This window comes from Hakea prostrata, chromosome 1 (genome assembly GCF_041222555.1).
Source record: "Hakea prostrata isolate BN-2017 chromosome 1, UWA_Hpros_2, whole genome shotgun sequence".
Taxonomy (NCBI): domain Eukaryota; kingdom Viridiplantae; phylum Streptophyta; class Magnoliopsida; order Proteales; family Proteaceae; genus Hakea; species Hakea prostrata.
In genome coordinates this window covers 50,170,203-50,186,724 of record NC_142600.1, presented here as the reverse complement: position 1 = coordinate 50,186,724, position 16,522 = coordinate 50,170,203, and the positions used below count along the sequence as shown (strand labels likewise).

Genomic DNA, 16,522 nt, shown 5'->3' with positions numbered 1-16,522 from the left:
GACGGTAGTCTCCTTGGGAAAACTCCCAATAGATAAATCCAACTGGACAGATCCTTCTGCTATTGCAGACGATCCTGCAAAGCCATATAAATGTGTGGATGATGGCTCCATCAAGTCTTCATCCACCTTAAACTTTTGATACACTTCATAAGATATTAGGTCAGTTGCAGACCCTGTATCAACTAAAACTCTATGTACCTCCAAGCGCGTGATCTCTACCTTGATGACTATGGCATCATCATGAGGTAGACAAACGCCTCTTTCATCCTCTTCGTCAAAGGTGATGGAATCTTCACCATTTGGCCTCTTACGCTTCTGCGTCTCTCCGGTCCCAACAAATTTAGATTTTGTCTTTAACCTTCGGAGTGATTCGGGTTCTGGGCCTCCGAAAATTGTAAGGATCGATGACCGAGTAGTATCAATCACCTCCTTACCTTTTTTATACTTTGGAGTCTCCCTCGGTCGTTCTAAACTAACCGAACGATCCCTTTTGGGGCCAGCTTCACGTGGCTCCTCTCTTCTCTTATTAACAAAATTGGACAAATGTCCTTGAGATATCAATCTCTCAATATCTGCCTTTAAATGACGACAGTCATTAGTATAATGACCATAATCTTGTGGAAATGACAATATTCTTCTCGATCCTGCTGCTCTCCAGGCTTTAAAGGAATTTTTTGTGGCCACTTCAAAATATTTCGCTTCTTAATGATATTCAAAATATCAGCCCGAGGAGTATTTAATGGAGTATACTCACTTTTACCAGGTGATCTTTGCCTCCATGCCTGAGGCTTTCCAACTCGATCTCAAACATTCTGCTTCGGCTTCTGCTTTGGCTCAAGAGCCTTTTGTTCTTTGGTGGAGGCTTTATTGTCTCCCTGGCGCGCATCTAAGATCTCCATGACTTCAGCTTGCTTTTGGCATCTCTGTACCAACTCAGCAGAAGTTGTAGGCATATCCTGTAGTAATAACTCTAGGAGTCTTCGGTTAGTGAGTCCAGTGAATAGAGCAGTTTTAGCTACTTGCTCATCCAGATTCTCTATCTCCATTGTAACTCTATTGAATCTTTTCAGATATTCTCTAATCGATTCGCTCTTTCCTTGTCTGATGGTAAACAAGGTTTCCTCTGTCTTCTTGACTTGGATTCCACTCTGGAACCGCCCTATGAATTTGCACACCAACTCATCAAAATTTACGATCCTTCCGGATGGGAGGTTCGAAAACCACTTTTGCGCTGCTCTGATTAAAGATGAACCAAAAACCCTGCAGAGAATATCGTTAGAATTACCTGCAACTGCCATAGTCTGCTGATAATAGCCGATGTGGGCCATAGGATCTCCGAAGCCATCGAATGTAGAAAAAGTTGGCAAGCGGAAATTGTGAGGAAACTGATATCCCGCAATTGGCTCGGCAAAAGGGGTCTTTCGAATAACTGAATAAATATCATCAGTTATCCTTCCTCTAACCAATTGTCCTAGTTTCTGATTGATATTGGCCAATTCCTGACCAATATGAGTCGAATGATCTTCTGCAACACAATCATGACCTCTAACAACACGATCGTCACGAGCTACTCGATCATCATGAACGGCCCGCTCGTCACAAACATTCCGCTCATCACGAACTGCTCGATCATCACGAACGGTTCATCTAACAGTTGGTGAGTGAGTGTGAGTGAGTCTTCACTCCTGTATCCAACCTCGTATTTGAATACGTTGTACTTTCCTGTGGCTTGTCAAACCGATCGTCCCGCCTAGGTAGATCGTCGACTCTCCTAGGCCCTCGGTCACCTTCGCGAAAGTTCTGACCGATATTCCGATCTTCAGTCAATCTTTGATCCCATGGTAATACACACCTCTCTGAATCGGGATAATCAGGTTCTTGTGGTAATACCACCCGTCTGGTTAGCACGCGGAGTGCTTGACTTACCTCCAAAAGTTGAATCTTTACTTGATTTAATTGATCTTGGAATGTCTCTGAAGGATCGTGCCCTCCTTGACCACCATCTACTTCAAAAGGTGGTAAACTTCCCTGGGGAATATCTAGATTATTTTCTCCAAGAATTTGGACACCAGTATCACGTTGTGCAGCGGCTGCTGCCGATCTAGTCACCATAGCTTTCTAAATTGTTCCCACAGACGGCGCCAAATGATGCGTCCAAAATCTGCTCAGCCCTTAGATCTCCTTGGAATGACCTGCAAAATGAAAGAGTCAGATGTGGCCCGACCGTTGGGGTCGGGAGTCCACCTCCGAAGGCTAAGTCAGTCGATGAACTTAATCACAAACGGCTCTCCTAGACACACAGACCTAAGGAATGAATAACTGGAATATGATCTAGATTGTAAGCATATGAGTGTTTATGTCCATAGGTGTGTGTATGGATCTGGTATCCTCCTTACCTCGTAGGTAAGTAAGGTTTATATAGAGTGTACCTTCGAATCTTCTTCGTTGGATGCATTTGAGCCTTCTTCGGATAGTCGTTGGATTCTAACAGCTAAATCCGTTGAGCGATAGACTTCTACTAGTTTGAACTAGTTGAGGACTCCTGAGATAACCTCACGGTTATCCGATGATTATCCCTTCAATAGCGATAAGTGACAGCCGCCAAGTTGAGTCTGCCATCATTAGGGTAATTAACCTAATCCATTAGTCAGATTAGGGCATGCCTGTGGCTGATTTAGTTTTCTTCCTCAACAAGCTATCTCCTGGATCCGGCTCGCTTGAGTCGATTCCCTCCGTCTCAACCAGGGTCAAGGGTCAAACCAAGTATGAACCTGGTTCGATCATATTTCCTCCATATCGGATATGAGAATATTTTTTTTGAATTTTCTTTAAAATAAGTGTAAAGAAAAAATTACTAGTGAAAAATGTAAGAAAATCAAAGACGGAAAAGAAGTGGTAGTTAGGGCGCGTTAGATAACGGGCTACAAAAATGTTTACGGCATTCTATCATTCTCAAACCATGGGAAAACCACCAAAATGTTTTTTGGCAATCTAATCATTCTATCATTCTCAGGAACAAACTAGTCAATTTTGCACTTCAGAAGACTTTTTGCGAAACAACTTTGACATATTTCATCATTCTCAAGATAAAAGCCTGTATTCAATTTGTATTGATACTCAATTAGAAGAACCTATATAAAATAATAACTATTCAAAAATAATCTTAATCTGATTAAATAAACTAATTGAATATTATCCAAATCTGTCCGTATATAATCTCATACGGATATGATATTGGAACCTTTTACACTTTTCTTATTTTTGGTAAATGAACCTTATCGCTTACTCCTTTAGGTGCCTAACACCTTTTGAGTTGAATGTGCTTTTCCTGGCACTCACTCATCACAAGATTCACAATTCCTCACCTAGCTAGAACAGCTTTGGTTCATATCTCTATTTCATCAAAAACTAATTTGGCTCTTGGTCCCACAGGGATGATTTCATGCTTCTGCCGAACAAGTTTGATTCTCTAAAAAGAACTAAGTGGGTCTTGTTTGGCTGTCTACGAGAGTAGGAATTGTTGTTGGACCCCAAGTATAAAATTACAAATCCACGGCTTTCCGTCCACTTCGGTTCTTGGTAGAAGCCTTTCTGCTTAGATCTTTGCAGTTTTCATATTCTATTCTTTTCTGGGCTCTTCTTCTTCTTCTTCTTCATAGCCAGAGCTCAAGAACTGCAACTCCACGATGGATTGGAAAATGCAAAATATTTAAGAGCTAAGTGGTTCTAGTTTGGCTGTCTAGGTAAGTAGTAATTGTTCTAGGACCACAAGTATAAAATTACAAATCCACGTTTCACTACTTCCTCGGCTTTGCCGTCCACTTCAGTTCTTGGTAGAAGCCTTTCTGCTTAATCTTTGCAGTTTTCATATTTTCTTCTTTTCGGGGCTGCTCTTCTTCTTCTTCTTCTTCTTCTTCATGGCCAGTGCTCAAGAACTGCAACTCCGTGTCATTGGTAAGTTCGCATATGGTTTTCCTTCTCTAGAGTCATTTAATGATACTGCCAGAGTCTTTTTTTTTTGTTAATTAAATAACTTAACAGCCTGTTCATAGATATGGACAAGAACGAATCTTGGCCACTGTTTGGCTCCAAAACCATCTTCTTTGAAGCAGAATCTGTGACAATTATAGATGAAGAAACTGATTTTTCATGTTTCAATTAATGGTGAAGGCTATAAACCAAAATTGGTATCTTTCTGTTCTGAAGAAATTCAATTCTGGTGTTCGAATCTTGAGATTCTTCAAAAGATAGACTGAAAAATGCAAATTTTTTTAATGTGGGTAGGAAAAGAGTATTCCAAATTGTTTGCCATTTTTATACTTCTAATAGAAAGATGCATGATCTGTTTGTGTTCAAATAGAAAAAGCTTTTAGAAGCAGGGGTTTCACTCTCTGTGCTGTACTAACTAATCTTTCCTTTCTCTGTTTTCTTAAAAGATTCAGGATCACAAGAACAAAACTTGGCCAAAGATGAAGCTGTCATCACCCAACCGACACCTCCTACACCAAAAAGAGGTTATCAATGGTGGATAAAAATGGCAGTTTACATATTCTTTGTCCTCTCAGGGCAAAACCTTGCAACCCTTCTTGGAAGACTCTACTACAAAAAAGGTGGAAACAGCAAGTGGATCCAATCAATTGCTGTAACTTCTGGCTTTCCATTTCTCCTTCCCATTCTCTTCTGTTTCTCTTATAGACCTTCTGTCCCAAACCACACCAGTGGTTCCAACAACAGGTCTCCCTCTACACTCACCCTTGTACTCCTTTACACCTTCTTTGGAATTCTCAATGCTGGTAATAACTTACTGTATGCATATGGACTGTTATATCTCCCTGTTTCTACATACTCTCTTGTTTGTGCAACCCAGTTGGCTTTTAATGCAGTATTTTCCTATTTCATCAACTCCCTTAAGTTCACTCGTATTGTGCTTAATTCAGTAATCCTTGTTACCATCTCTGCCACACTCCTTGCTCTCCATTCTGAGTCCGACGGATCCAATGGAGTTACAAAGGTACAATACCTGATCGGATTTGTATGTACCTTAAGTGCTTCTGCCCTATTCTCCTTATCACTCTCACTTACAGAAATTTCATTTGAGAAAGTTCTGAAAAGGAAAACAGTGGTGACCATATTGAAGATGGACATATACCCAGGAATCATCGCGACATTTGCTTGCTTTGTCGGTCTTTTCGCTAGCAGAGAATGGTGGAGTCTAAAGGGAGAAATGAAGGAGATTGGAGGGGTATCTTACGTGATGATCATAGTCTGGACTTCTGTGGGATGGTCAATTTTTAATATTGGTGCACTGGGTTTGATAATTGAGGTGTCTTCACTCTTTACCAATGTCATTAGTACAGTGGGTTTGCCCATTGTTCCAATCTTTGGTGTTATATTTTTTCATGAAAAAATGGATGGTGTGAAGGTGATTGCTTTGATTTTAGCTATATGGGGATTTATTTCTTACATGTATCAAAATTATCTTGATGATCTGAAGTTGAAGGCTTCAAGAAGAGAAGCAAATAATGAAAACTCTACTTCTTAAGATCTTTTTGAGAATGAAGAATAGGTAGGTGTCTACATTGAGGATAGAACCTCTTCTATTACATACATATCTTTGTCTTCTTAAGTTGTCTGAAAGGTTGATTCTTTCATATTATGACTTCAACAACGAGAAGGTGGACTAGTTTTCTCATCTTGCCTCGCTAATTTTCAAGGTTTACGGAGAACCAAATAAGATGGTAATGTTCTGTTCTGTTTCTCAAAGAAAGATAATCTGAAAATTCATCTCAATTTGGGAGCTTAAACAATCTTTAAGTCGGTTTTTCGAAGCAGTTCACTAAACAACTTTGCTTTGGAGTGCTTGAACAACTATAAGCACCCGATAAGACAAACACTTTGCACATGAATTATGGAACTTCCAGTGATCTTGATACGGAGAAAATATGATCGAACTCGGTCCATTCCTGGTTCGACCCTCAACTCCGGTCGGGACGAAGGGAATCGACTCGCTTCCGACCATGAGGTAGCTTGCTGAGGAAGAAAACTAAATCAGCCACAAGCACGCCCTAATCCGGTACTTTCGGAGTAGGTTAATCAACCTAATGACGGCTAGCAGAATTCGGCTGCTATCAGTCATCGCTATCATATGGATAACCATCAGATAACAGTCGGGTTATCCTAGGAGTCATCTACTAGTCCAGAGTAGTAGAAGTCTATCACTCAACGGATCTATCTGTTGAGATCCAACGACTATCCGAAGAAGGCTCAAATACATCCAACGAAGAAGATTCGAAGGTATACTCTATGTAAGACATCAACCTACCCAGAAGGTAGGGACGGACGAAAGCACTCAGAAGCTTACTATCTGAATCGTATTCTTGCTATTCATTCTTTAGTTCTGAGCTCTAGCAGAGCCCTTTTGTGATTAAGTTCATCAACTGACTTAGCCTTCGGAGGTGGACTCCCAACCCCAGCAGTCGGGCCTCATCTGACGCTTTGTTTTGCAGGTCATTCTCAGGAGATCTAAGGGCTGAGCAGATTTTGGACGCATCATTTGGTGCCGTCTGTGGGAAATGTTTTAGAAAGCTATGGTGACTAGATTAGCGGCAGCAGCAGCAGCTGCTGCACAGCGAGATGCTGGCGTCCCAATTCCTGGAGTAAACAATCTAGATATTCCTCAGGGAAGTCAACCGCTGGATGTAGATGGTGGTCAAGGAGGTAATAATCCTCCAGATTCACTCCAGCATCAACTGGATCAACTGAAACTCCAGATGCTGGAGGTAAGTCAGGCACTCCGTGTACTGATCAGACAAGTGGTGGTACCACAAGAGCTTGATCGTCGTGATGCAGGAAGGCGCGCATCGCAGCGGGATCGGAGACTAATTGATGAACAAAACGTCGGTCAAAACTTCAAGGAAGGCGACCGAGTACCTAGGAGAACTGAAAATCTCCCTAGGCGTGACGATTGGTTAGACGGACCGCAAGGGAGTACCACTGATTCGAATACAAGGTTGGTTACAGGAGTGAGAACTCACTCACCAACTGTTAGGCGCGTTGTTCGTGATGATGATTGTGTTGTTCGTGTGAAACCCAGCCCTAACCCTCACCCGAAAACCCTGTTGTTTGTAGGTCCAGTAACCCGAAGTAAGGCAAGAAGTCAGCTTTGGGCCATTTCAGTAGAAGACTTGATGGCTGGAGTGGAATCCTTGAGTGTGGATGTCAGTGTCCCTTCTATGGAAACTGCACCCTGATGAAGATTGGATTAGTTGATGGACTTGGAGTGCTCTCTGTAAAATCCAGCTTTTACCTAACCTTGACCCGACCCGGTCATTGTTGTGTTCGTAGGTCCGAAGACCCGAAGTGGTGGTAGGAGGGACTTGTTGGCCCTGCTGGTTGAGGACGTGGTGTCGGAACTCCAGTACATGGACATTGATGATGCTGCTCCTTCCTTGAGCACATTATCAGTGTTAAGTTAGAATCTGCGCACTGATGAAGAGTGAGACAGTTGAGATATCAAACGGACTCCTGTGCATAATCTGAAGGTACTCCCTAAAACTAGACCTCTTGAGTGAACTGTAGGAGAAAACCCCATGCAATTTGACCTTGTATAGCCCTCCAAGTCCACACCTAAATTTGCTGAACTATTCTGTTAAATTTTGCAGAAACATGATTTGGTCGATACTATTGGTCGATACTATCGACCAACAGGTTTGCTGAACCCAGGTTTAAAGATTCTCTGGAATATTCTTTTCTATTTATTTATTACTCGAGACTGGAGCCCTATTCTAGCGTTTTCAACATCTAGGAACGTGGGAGAGCCTCTCAAGAACTTCTCCTTGGTAATGGTGAAGCACCTTCTCCATTAATCATTGCCAACCACTCATTCTCACTTTCTTGTTTCCACTCTCAAGGTATGACTCTCTCTCCTAATCACTTTCTCGCTCCTCCTTTCTCTATTTTACTGTTGGGACCATGGCCAAGGTGCTGCAACCTTGCAAACACCTTGCCATGAGCCTTCTATACCTCATATATTGATGTTTTCACCGATATGACTATGATTTATTCACCTCATTATCATTAACTACACACTTCTATAATTTATTGCTCACCAACTTACTTTATTTAGCAAAACTGAGATGAAGCCTATGATTAACCTAATCTTCACCTTGCATATGAGTTCAATGTTGCTTCTAAGTGATTCCCTATCTAATCCCCTATGTTTTCCCCCAATTTGCATTAAGATATAGCCAATGCCATGTTTAACAACTCTTGACGTTGATGAATCAATTTGGGGATTTCTAAATGGACCATTGGATTATGATAAATTCTTGATAATTAGTGCCCCTATATTGTGCCTAGACTATCCTCCAAGTTTCGTGTCAATCCGAGACCCGGAAGACCAAATCTGGGCAAGAATCCAAAAAGCCAGCTTGCTGTCCGAAAATTGATTTGGTCGATACTATTGGTCGATACTATCGACCAAATGTACCGACCAACAGAGTTGCTGTCAGCAACTTTTGCCTAGTTCTGGTTCGTTTGATCTCCGATTGTTCTGAATTCTTCTCTAACCTTTCATATATGCTTGTTTAGGGTTTTAAGACTATTTGGGCCACTTTCTTGTGATCTTGGACCATTCTCTTCTCCAATTCAAGGTAAGGATAGTTATCAGTATAATTACCTAGGACATGAAATTTTGACTTGGTATTCCTAACCTGGTGAACATGGTTTCTATTTCATATTCGTATCATGTTAGACTTGCTACATATGTCTTTCAACAGTAGCTTTATGTTTACATTAATTTTATCTCAATGTCGTATCATATTTATCAATTTCAATATATGATGAATTATGTCAATGTCATAAATCAAATGTTTACTATGATGGTTGTATTTTATGAATTGATATGATGGACTTGGGCATGTGATTGCTTAAGTATAACTTGGGATTGAGGAGTACCCTACTGGTGCTTCTGTCCTTGGACATCGGAGGGAATAGTATGGGATGTTCTCCGAAGGTGTCCATTGACGCTTTCCCGGGTTATTGGATGACATACATAGGACTTGTCTAGATGTATGGCTAGGATGTCCCTATCATATCAGACCCAATTCGGAAGGGCATTGAGACCGAACAACCAGTGGTAGTAGTGTGGATTTGTGGGCGCTCAAGACCGGTATCCACTCCGTGAGAGGACATAAATTACATTACGGTTACCCGAAAGGGGCCATTTATTGATAGGGTTGCAAATGGCTAGACTTGGGCTCACGGGCACTCAAGACCGGTGAAATGATTTGTGAGAGGGACGTGAGAGCTTCCCGTCTACCATTTGTGGATGACCAATAGGGTTGATGAGTCCGGTGGGTAATATCCGTGACTCTAGTATGAAGGATACCGGAAAGGATCCCGAGAGGGGAGGAATGGATATATCTGGAACTGACATGATATGATTAAGTAGATGACTTGCATTGGGCTAGGCTTTACCTTGACATGCACCAATACTTGTACCAAATGGTGATGTAAGAGAGTGGTGACCGAAACCCCCAACCATGGATTTGTCCGAGAGGGATGCAGGACCCAATTTCCCCCGGTGATGAGTGACTGAGACTATCTAAAGAAGTATGGTGCTATGACTTAAAGCATGTCTACCATAGATGACCAGCATACTTAGAGTAGAATCATATTGCATTATATGTCTCATATCATCTGCATCATTTTATGATTATCTTGTGGCTTATGTGTTGTGGAATAACTTCCTTGCTGAGTTCTTTTGAACTCATTCCTTTTCTTTTGCAATATTTTTCTAGGCTACTCTACAGGTGATTTCTCTGGTGGCACATTCCCTGAGGCGGACCCGGATGCCTCATACTACTATCCGGAGGCTAGCTACAATGAAGACTTCAGTGACGGTACCGAAGCAGATCCTCCGGCATATTAGGGTTAGCCCCGAGATAGTATGGGAGCAGCCATATTGGGTCTCTGAGGTCTTCACTATCGAAGAGAACATATTTATTGTGGAGGAGACTTATGTGTAGCTACCCACCCCCCTCCACCCCCTTTTTTGTGACAGTTAAACTCAGAGGAATTGTAATAACCTTAAATTAAATTTCATAACTTGAGACTTGTACTTATTCAGTTTTGACCTCACTTCTGCTTATTTGAAGGAGTGGATTCCGCCCATTGCCTTCTTAATTTATCTGATATGATATTTACTTCCGTACTCTGATTATCCTTGGTATCTCTTTTTTGAATTTTATGATTATCCATTGTTAGTTTATTATTATTATCTGTTCATGATTGTATTATCGTCGATGTGGATGATGTGGTCCCTGAACTATGGATCTTCAGGGCTGTGGATCACATCCCGGGTATGCCAAATTGGGTACCGGTTGGGTGGATGTGACACTCTCTGTATTGGTTCGAAGGCATTTCTACCTACTAGGTATGTCACTTTAGGTGTGTGCAAAACCCCTTGATGTTTGGATTTGATCTAAGCCTTCAATTCCCTATTTTGAAGTTGCTATTTTGATTGGTCGACTCATTGGCCTACTGGACCAGTCGACCAATCAATCGACCAATTGAGTCTGTTTTTGAAATTTAGGTCGTGGCTACTCTATTTAAGTTTAATCTCGGGAATACTCCACCTCATTTGCCTCCTAAGCCTCTGGAACGAGTTAGAACCCTATTCTAATCGATTCCCTTGCATCCTTGGTTGATATCTCGCAAGAACTCAAGCAATCTTCATCCTTTTGCATCAAAGGTATGTGTATGATCTCTTCCCTCTCTATCTCTGATTTTCTTTTCTTGAATCTGTTCTTAATTGAGATCAGGAAGATGATGCTGCATTCTTGCAACCATCTATTCCATGATCTCATCATGTTCCTTGAGATCTATGATCATCATCATGATCTCAACCCTTGCCAATTGAATCCTGGAAACCCTAACCCTTGAAACCCTAACCTTGTGTGGTCATCTGGAGAACCTTTGGTAATCCCCATGAGAGGGAAACCTCTTGGGTAAAATTTATGTGAACCTAAACATTATCATTGAATGATTCTTCTTGTTATTTTTGACTAACAATTTACCTCCCTTCATCCGGAACTCTCAACCTTTTCATGGGAGCCAAAAAGGGTGAAACCCTAATTTCTTGGGTAAAATCAAGAACCCCTATTTTGATCATGTTAGAAGACTCTCACTTTATTTTCTTTACTAGAATTGTAACCTATTAATCTTTAATTCCTTACCCTTGATCATACTATATTTTTCCCTTCATGATCTATGTTTAACCTAATTAGGTTAACTTTCTGGTTCCTGAGTTGTAACTTGGAAACTTGATTTTGACTAATGGTTTGATGTCCTCTATAGACTTAGATGTTTCCATTAAAGTTTCCCCCTTATTTTGTACCCTTTTGAACCACCAAATTCGGATTCATATTCTAAAAATTCTGATTTTTGAAGGCTACTGTCTCTGTTGGTCGACTCATTGGTCGACTTGGGCAGTAGACCAATAGTCGACCAATGGGTACAGCAACCCCATTCTTGGTCTGTTTTGATTGAATTGTGATCTTTCCTAACTCTTAGTATACACTTGTTTAAGACTCTTTTCTCAGGTTTAGTCAAGGTCTTGTTTAAGACTCTTTTCTCAGGTTTAGTCAAGGTCTTACTTGATTCTCTAAGTTCCTTTGCGAGTTAGAAGGTAAGGACAGTTATATCCTTAACTACATAGATTGCATACTCTCTGGTTTCTACTTTACGAAACTATGAGTTGTTTACTATTTGTACACTTTATATTCTGATGTACTACTGTGAGAACAGTAGCTCTTTATCATGTTTCTTTTATTACTTAGTGTCACATCCCGCCCTAAATCCACCAAGGGGATACCCTATCTAGATTACCCGGGGAGTGAATTACAGTCTGCCGATCAAGTTTAGGAACGATCATAGTCACTTAGCACAATAATATAATCAAAAGCAAGAACAATTCCTTGTATCCAAATAATTTAATAATAAAAATCGATAAAGTACCTCAGAAGGATTCACAAATAACATCAGAGTGCGGAAAGGATTTCATTAGAATAAACAATCAAGTGTGAAAAGGAGGGAGGAAACCCGTCCTATAATATTAGCGGAAGCTTAAACGACTAAAAGTAAAGGTTACAACCGATTCATCAAATAACAAGTGAAACAACTAAGCTATAGTCCCGACAATTCAAATAAAAGGTTTATAAAGGAATGAGGCGACATCCCATCCCTAACACACAAATATAAAACTGAACTGCTACAAACAAGTCCCGATCTCGGTCTACTCGTCTTTATCAACTGGTTCATCACCACCAGTATGATACAAGTCTTCAACTCGGCCTCCAGAGGGTTGACGGCCACAGTCAACAGTGGTAGTACCTGTAGAAAAGTCTAACAAAATATGTTGCAAAAAGGAGTGAGTTCAAAAGAACTCAGCAAGGTAGTCATTCCATAAAATATAAACCATATGATACAAGCCATAATATGATGCAATATGATATGGAACACATGATGCAAGTATGGTTCTAACTCTATGAATGCTGGTCTCTAAGATAGACATGCTTTAAGTCATAGCACCATACTTCTTTGGGTCGTCTGTCACTCTCCCATTCCATATCTTGGGAATGCCAGGGGAATATCGGTAAAGTCATCTCAAAAACCATGGTAAGGGGATCGGTCACCGCTCTCTCACATCACCATTTAGTATAAGTACTGGCGCATGTCATAGTAAAGCCTAGCCCAGTGCAAGTCATCTACTCAGTCATATCATCTCAGATCTAGATACGTCCATTCCTCGCCCCCGGCGATCCTTTCTGGTATCCTTCACACTAGAGTCAGCGTTATACCGGATTACGGACCCATCATCCCTATTGGTCATCCACAAATAGTAAACGGGAAGCTCTCACATCCTCTCACGAGTTGGTTACCGGTCTTGAGCGCCCGTGAGCCCAAGTCTATCCATTTGCAACATTACCAATAAATGGCTCCCACAATGAGATTTATGACCTCTCACGGGTTGGTTACCGGTCTTGAGTGCCAACAAATCCCCACTGCTACCACGGGTCGTTCGGTCTCAATGCCCTTCTGATTCGGGTTTGATATGACAGGGACATCCTAGCCAAACAACTAGACAATCCTATGTATGTCATCCAATAACCCGGGAAAGAATCGATAGGCACCTTCGGAGAACATCCCATACTATTCCCTCCGGTGCCCAAGGACAGAAGCGTCAATAGGAAATCCCAAGTTATACGTAGGCAATCGCATATTCAAGTTCATCACTTCTCATGCATCCAATACATCTTCATAATACAAGTTAAATCATGATATTGAAATGAATCATCATAGACATAAGTAAACAAGAATAGTAATGTAACATGACAAGAGTATAACGATTTCAATATTACTGTTCTAACACATATATAACAGTCTTATAAAGATTAAAAGTAATCAAGAGATTCTATTCATAAATAAGAACATGAATCATAAGTTAATGATCTATATGTTTATGGAGATAACCATCATTACCTTAGGTTGAATTGATGATGAATTGAGAATACCAAGAAATAGTCCAAAAGAATTGTTAAGACCCTAAATAAACATCAATAATAAGTTAAAGAAAAAATTGGGAAGATCGGATGCTAGTTGGATCAAAACTGGCCAAGGTTGTTGTCAACAACAACTTTGGTCGATGGTCTTGGTCGATGGTATCGACCAAAAGGATCGACCAAAATTCTCTTCGGGACAGAATAGTGGATTTTGGGGGTTTTCATCCGAAATTGGTTTTTCGGTGTTCGGATCAATCTGAAACTTGGAGGAATGCTTAACAACAGTAGTAGGACACTATAAGTCAAGAAATCAACCCAATCCAATGGTCCAAACAAAAATCCCCAAATTGAGCTAACAAGTTCAAGTGACAAACATCATGGCATGAGTTGGAATTGATTGCATTGACAAGGAAATGGCATGTAATAGCTAGGGGAACTAATAGAAATTCGATTGGAATCATATAGTAGTGATAAACATGAACATAGCATACCCTACAACTCAGTTTGGTACAAAATGGCATGATGTTGAGAGGAAAATCAAGAAATACATATGCTAGGCATGAGATGGAGGCATAGCATCAATGAATGGCTAAGAAAATCATGGATTGAGCATGAGTAGACACTTGGAGTGGTGGTTGCAAGGTTGCAGCACCATTTCCAATGTCTCACCAGCAAGATAGAAATAGAAAATGGTAGGATAGAGAGTGGAATGGTGATTCATACCTTGGTGTGGAAGATGTAGACAAGAATCAATAGTAAACAATGAGTTTTTGATGAGGTGCCCTTCACATTAGCCAAGGAGTTGCTTTGGGAAGCTCTCCCCACGATTTCAGGTGAGAAAATGATTGCAATAGGGCTCAAGGCTCGAGGTTATAATAAATAGAATGGGAATATTCCATGGAATCATTAACTTGGCAGACTGGGAAACTTTGGTCGATGGTTTTGGTCGATGGCATCAACCAAAAGGATCGACCAAAATGTTTCTCAGCAGAAAAACAGGTTTAGTTCAACAACTTCAAGTAGGGATTTGAAAGGCTATACAAGATCAATTTGAGTGAAGTTTTCTTCCACAATTCAATAAAGAAGTCTAGTTTCCAGAAATACCTTTGGATCAAGCATGGGAGTTCATTAGATCCACCAACTAAGCTCACCTTCTTCAATGCGCAAGCAGGATTTGCCAGACATAGTTCAGCAACTTCCGACAGGGATTTGGGGGGCTATATGGGGTCAAATGGAGTGGGGTTTTCTCCTACAAGTCCATCAAGAAGTCTAGTTTCGGGAAATATAATCATATTGAGCACATGAGTTCATTTGGTATTTCAACTAATTCACCCCTCTTTGGTGCGCAGATTCAAAACTAACACTGACAATGCTCTCAAGTTAGGGGCATCATCGTCAATGCCCATGGGTTCGGGTCAAACACCATGTCTTCAACCTAAAGGGTCCACAAGTCTCATTTCCCCCACTTCGGGTTTTCGGACCTACAAACATAACAGGTCCCGGGCCGGGTCAAGGTTAGAATAAGGCTAGACATCACAGATCTACCCTAAGGGAAAGGTCTGACATGGCTTCATAAGGTTTTCAAAGATAATAATATTGAAATTAAAGTCCAACTTTTAAGGTCTAACATTGAACAAGTCTTTCTTTATCCCAAAATAAATAGGGTGTCCGGGTTAGGTTTGGGCTGGATGTTACACTTAGACTTATGTGAGATTGCTTATTACTATATTGTTTAATGATTTGATCATGACTTTACATTCTCTTTTATATAATGAGTTGTTGATTGTATATGTCATGACTGATCTGAGACTGTGTTTGATTAAGTTTGGTTTGGGATTGGGAGGTGTCCTTTTGACACTTCTGTCCTTGGACATTATCGAAAATAGTATGGGATGTTTCCGGGGTTGCCCATCGACACTTTCCCAAATCATTGGTTGTCATACCTAGGGCTGTCTAGCAGTGTTTGGTTAGGTTGTACCCCTGTTATATCAGACCCGATTCGGAAGGGTATTGAGACTGAACGACCCGTGGCAACAATGGGGATTCACGGGCGCTTAAGACCGGTGAGTTATATCCGTGAGAGGACGGGAATCACATTGTGGGGGCCATGTATGGAGGGTTGCATATGGTTAGACTTGGGCTCATGGGCCCTTAAGACCGGTGAGTTATATCCGTGAGAGGACATGAGAGCTTCCCGTTTACCATATGTGGATAACCAATAGGGTTGATGAGTCCGTAGTGCGGGACTATTAGGACTCTAGTAAAAAGGATACCGGAAAGGATCCCAAGAGGGCAGGAATGGAAGTATCTGGACCTGACTTGATGTAACTGAGTAGATGACTTGCATTGGGCTAGGCTTTACCCTGACATGCGCTGGTACTTATGCCAAATGGTTGTGAGAGAGAGTGTTGACTTAACCTCCTGCCATGGTTTGTCCTAAGGGATGCTGGACCCACTATCAACAGGAGCCGTATGCGTGACCTACCCAAGGAAGTACGGTGCTATGACTTAAAGCATGTCTGCCATAGAGACCAGCATACATAGAGTTTAGATGCATACATACATTACTTGTTTCATATTGCATTGCATCTTGTTATGGTTTGCTTTCATGTTATTTATGTTGTTATGGATTAACTACCTTACTGAGTTTCTTCGAAACTCATTCCTTTTTGTACATTTTTTTGTTAGACTATTCTACAGGTATTGATTACTATGGCGAACAGTACGATGAAGCACAAGTCGATGAAGTGTACTTTACACAAGGTGTTGGCAACAATCAAGATTACTCTGATGATCCCTCAGTTGATCAAGCTGCGTACTACGATTAAAGATAACGTATATGTGGAACGTCTCAAAAGGATTGATGAAGTCCACTATTTTGAAGACGTCATCTATAGAATAGAAAACTCTGATGTTTAGTTATCTTTCTTAGTTCCTTTGATTTAGTTGTTATTTCTTTT

The 16,522-nt window shown here is 40.9% G+C and overlaps 1 protein-coding gene across 1 annotated transcript; it reads left to right on the top strand.

The window, feature by feature from the left end:
* The first annotated feature begins 3,681 nt into the window (after positions 1 to 3,681).
* Positions 3,682 to 5,542, top strand: LOC149029100 (putative purine permease 11). The gene is made up of 2 exons (XM_089149879.1): positions 3,682 to 3,954; positions 4,437 to 5,542. The coding sequence occupies exons 1-2, from the start codon at positions 3,918 to 3,920 to the stop codon at positions 5,540 to 5,542; spliced, it is 1,143 nt and encodes a 380-aa protein (XP_089006005.1). The 5' UTR covers positions 3,682 to 3,917.
* The last annotated feature ends 10,980 nt before the right edge of the window (positions 5,543 to 16,522 follow it).

Coding starts and splice junctions, on each gene's coding strand:
- LOC149029100 (XM_089149879.1), top strand. CDS start 3,918: ATGGCCAGTGCTCAAGAACTGCAACTCCGTGTCATTG. Junction 3,955..4,436: donor ACTGCAACTCCGTGTCATTG/GTAAGTTCGCAT, acceptor TTTTCTTAAAAG/ATTCAGGATCACAAGAACAA.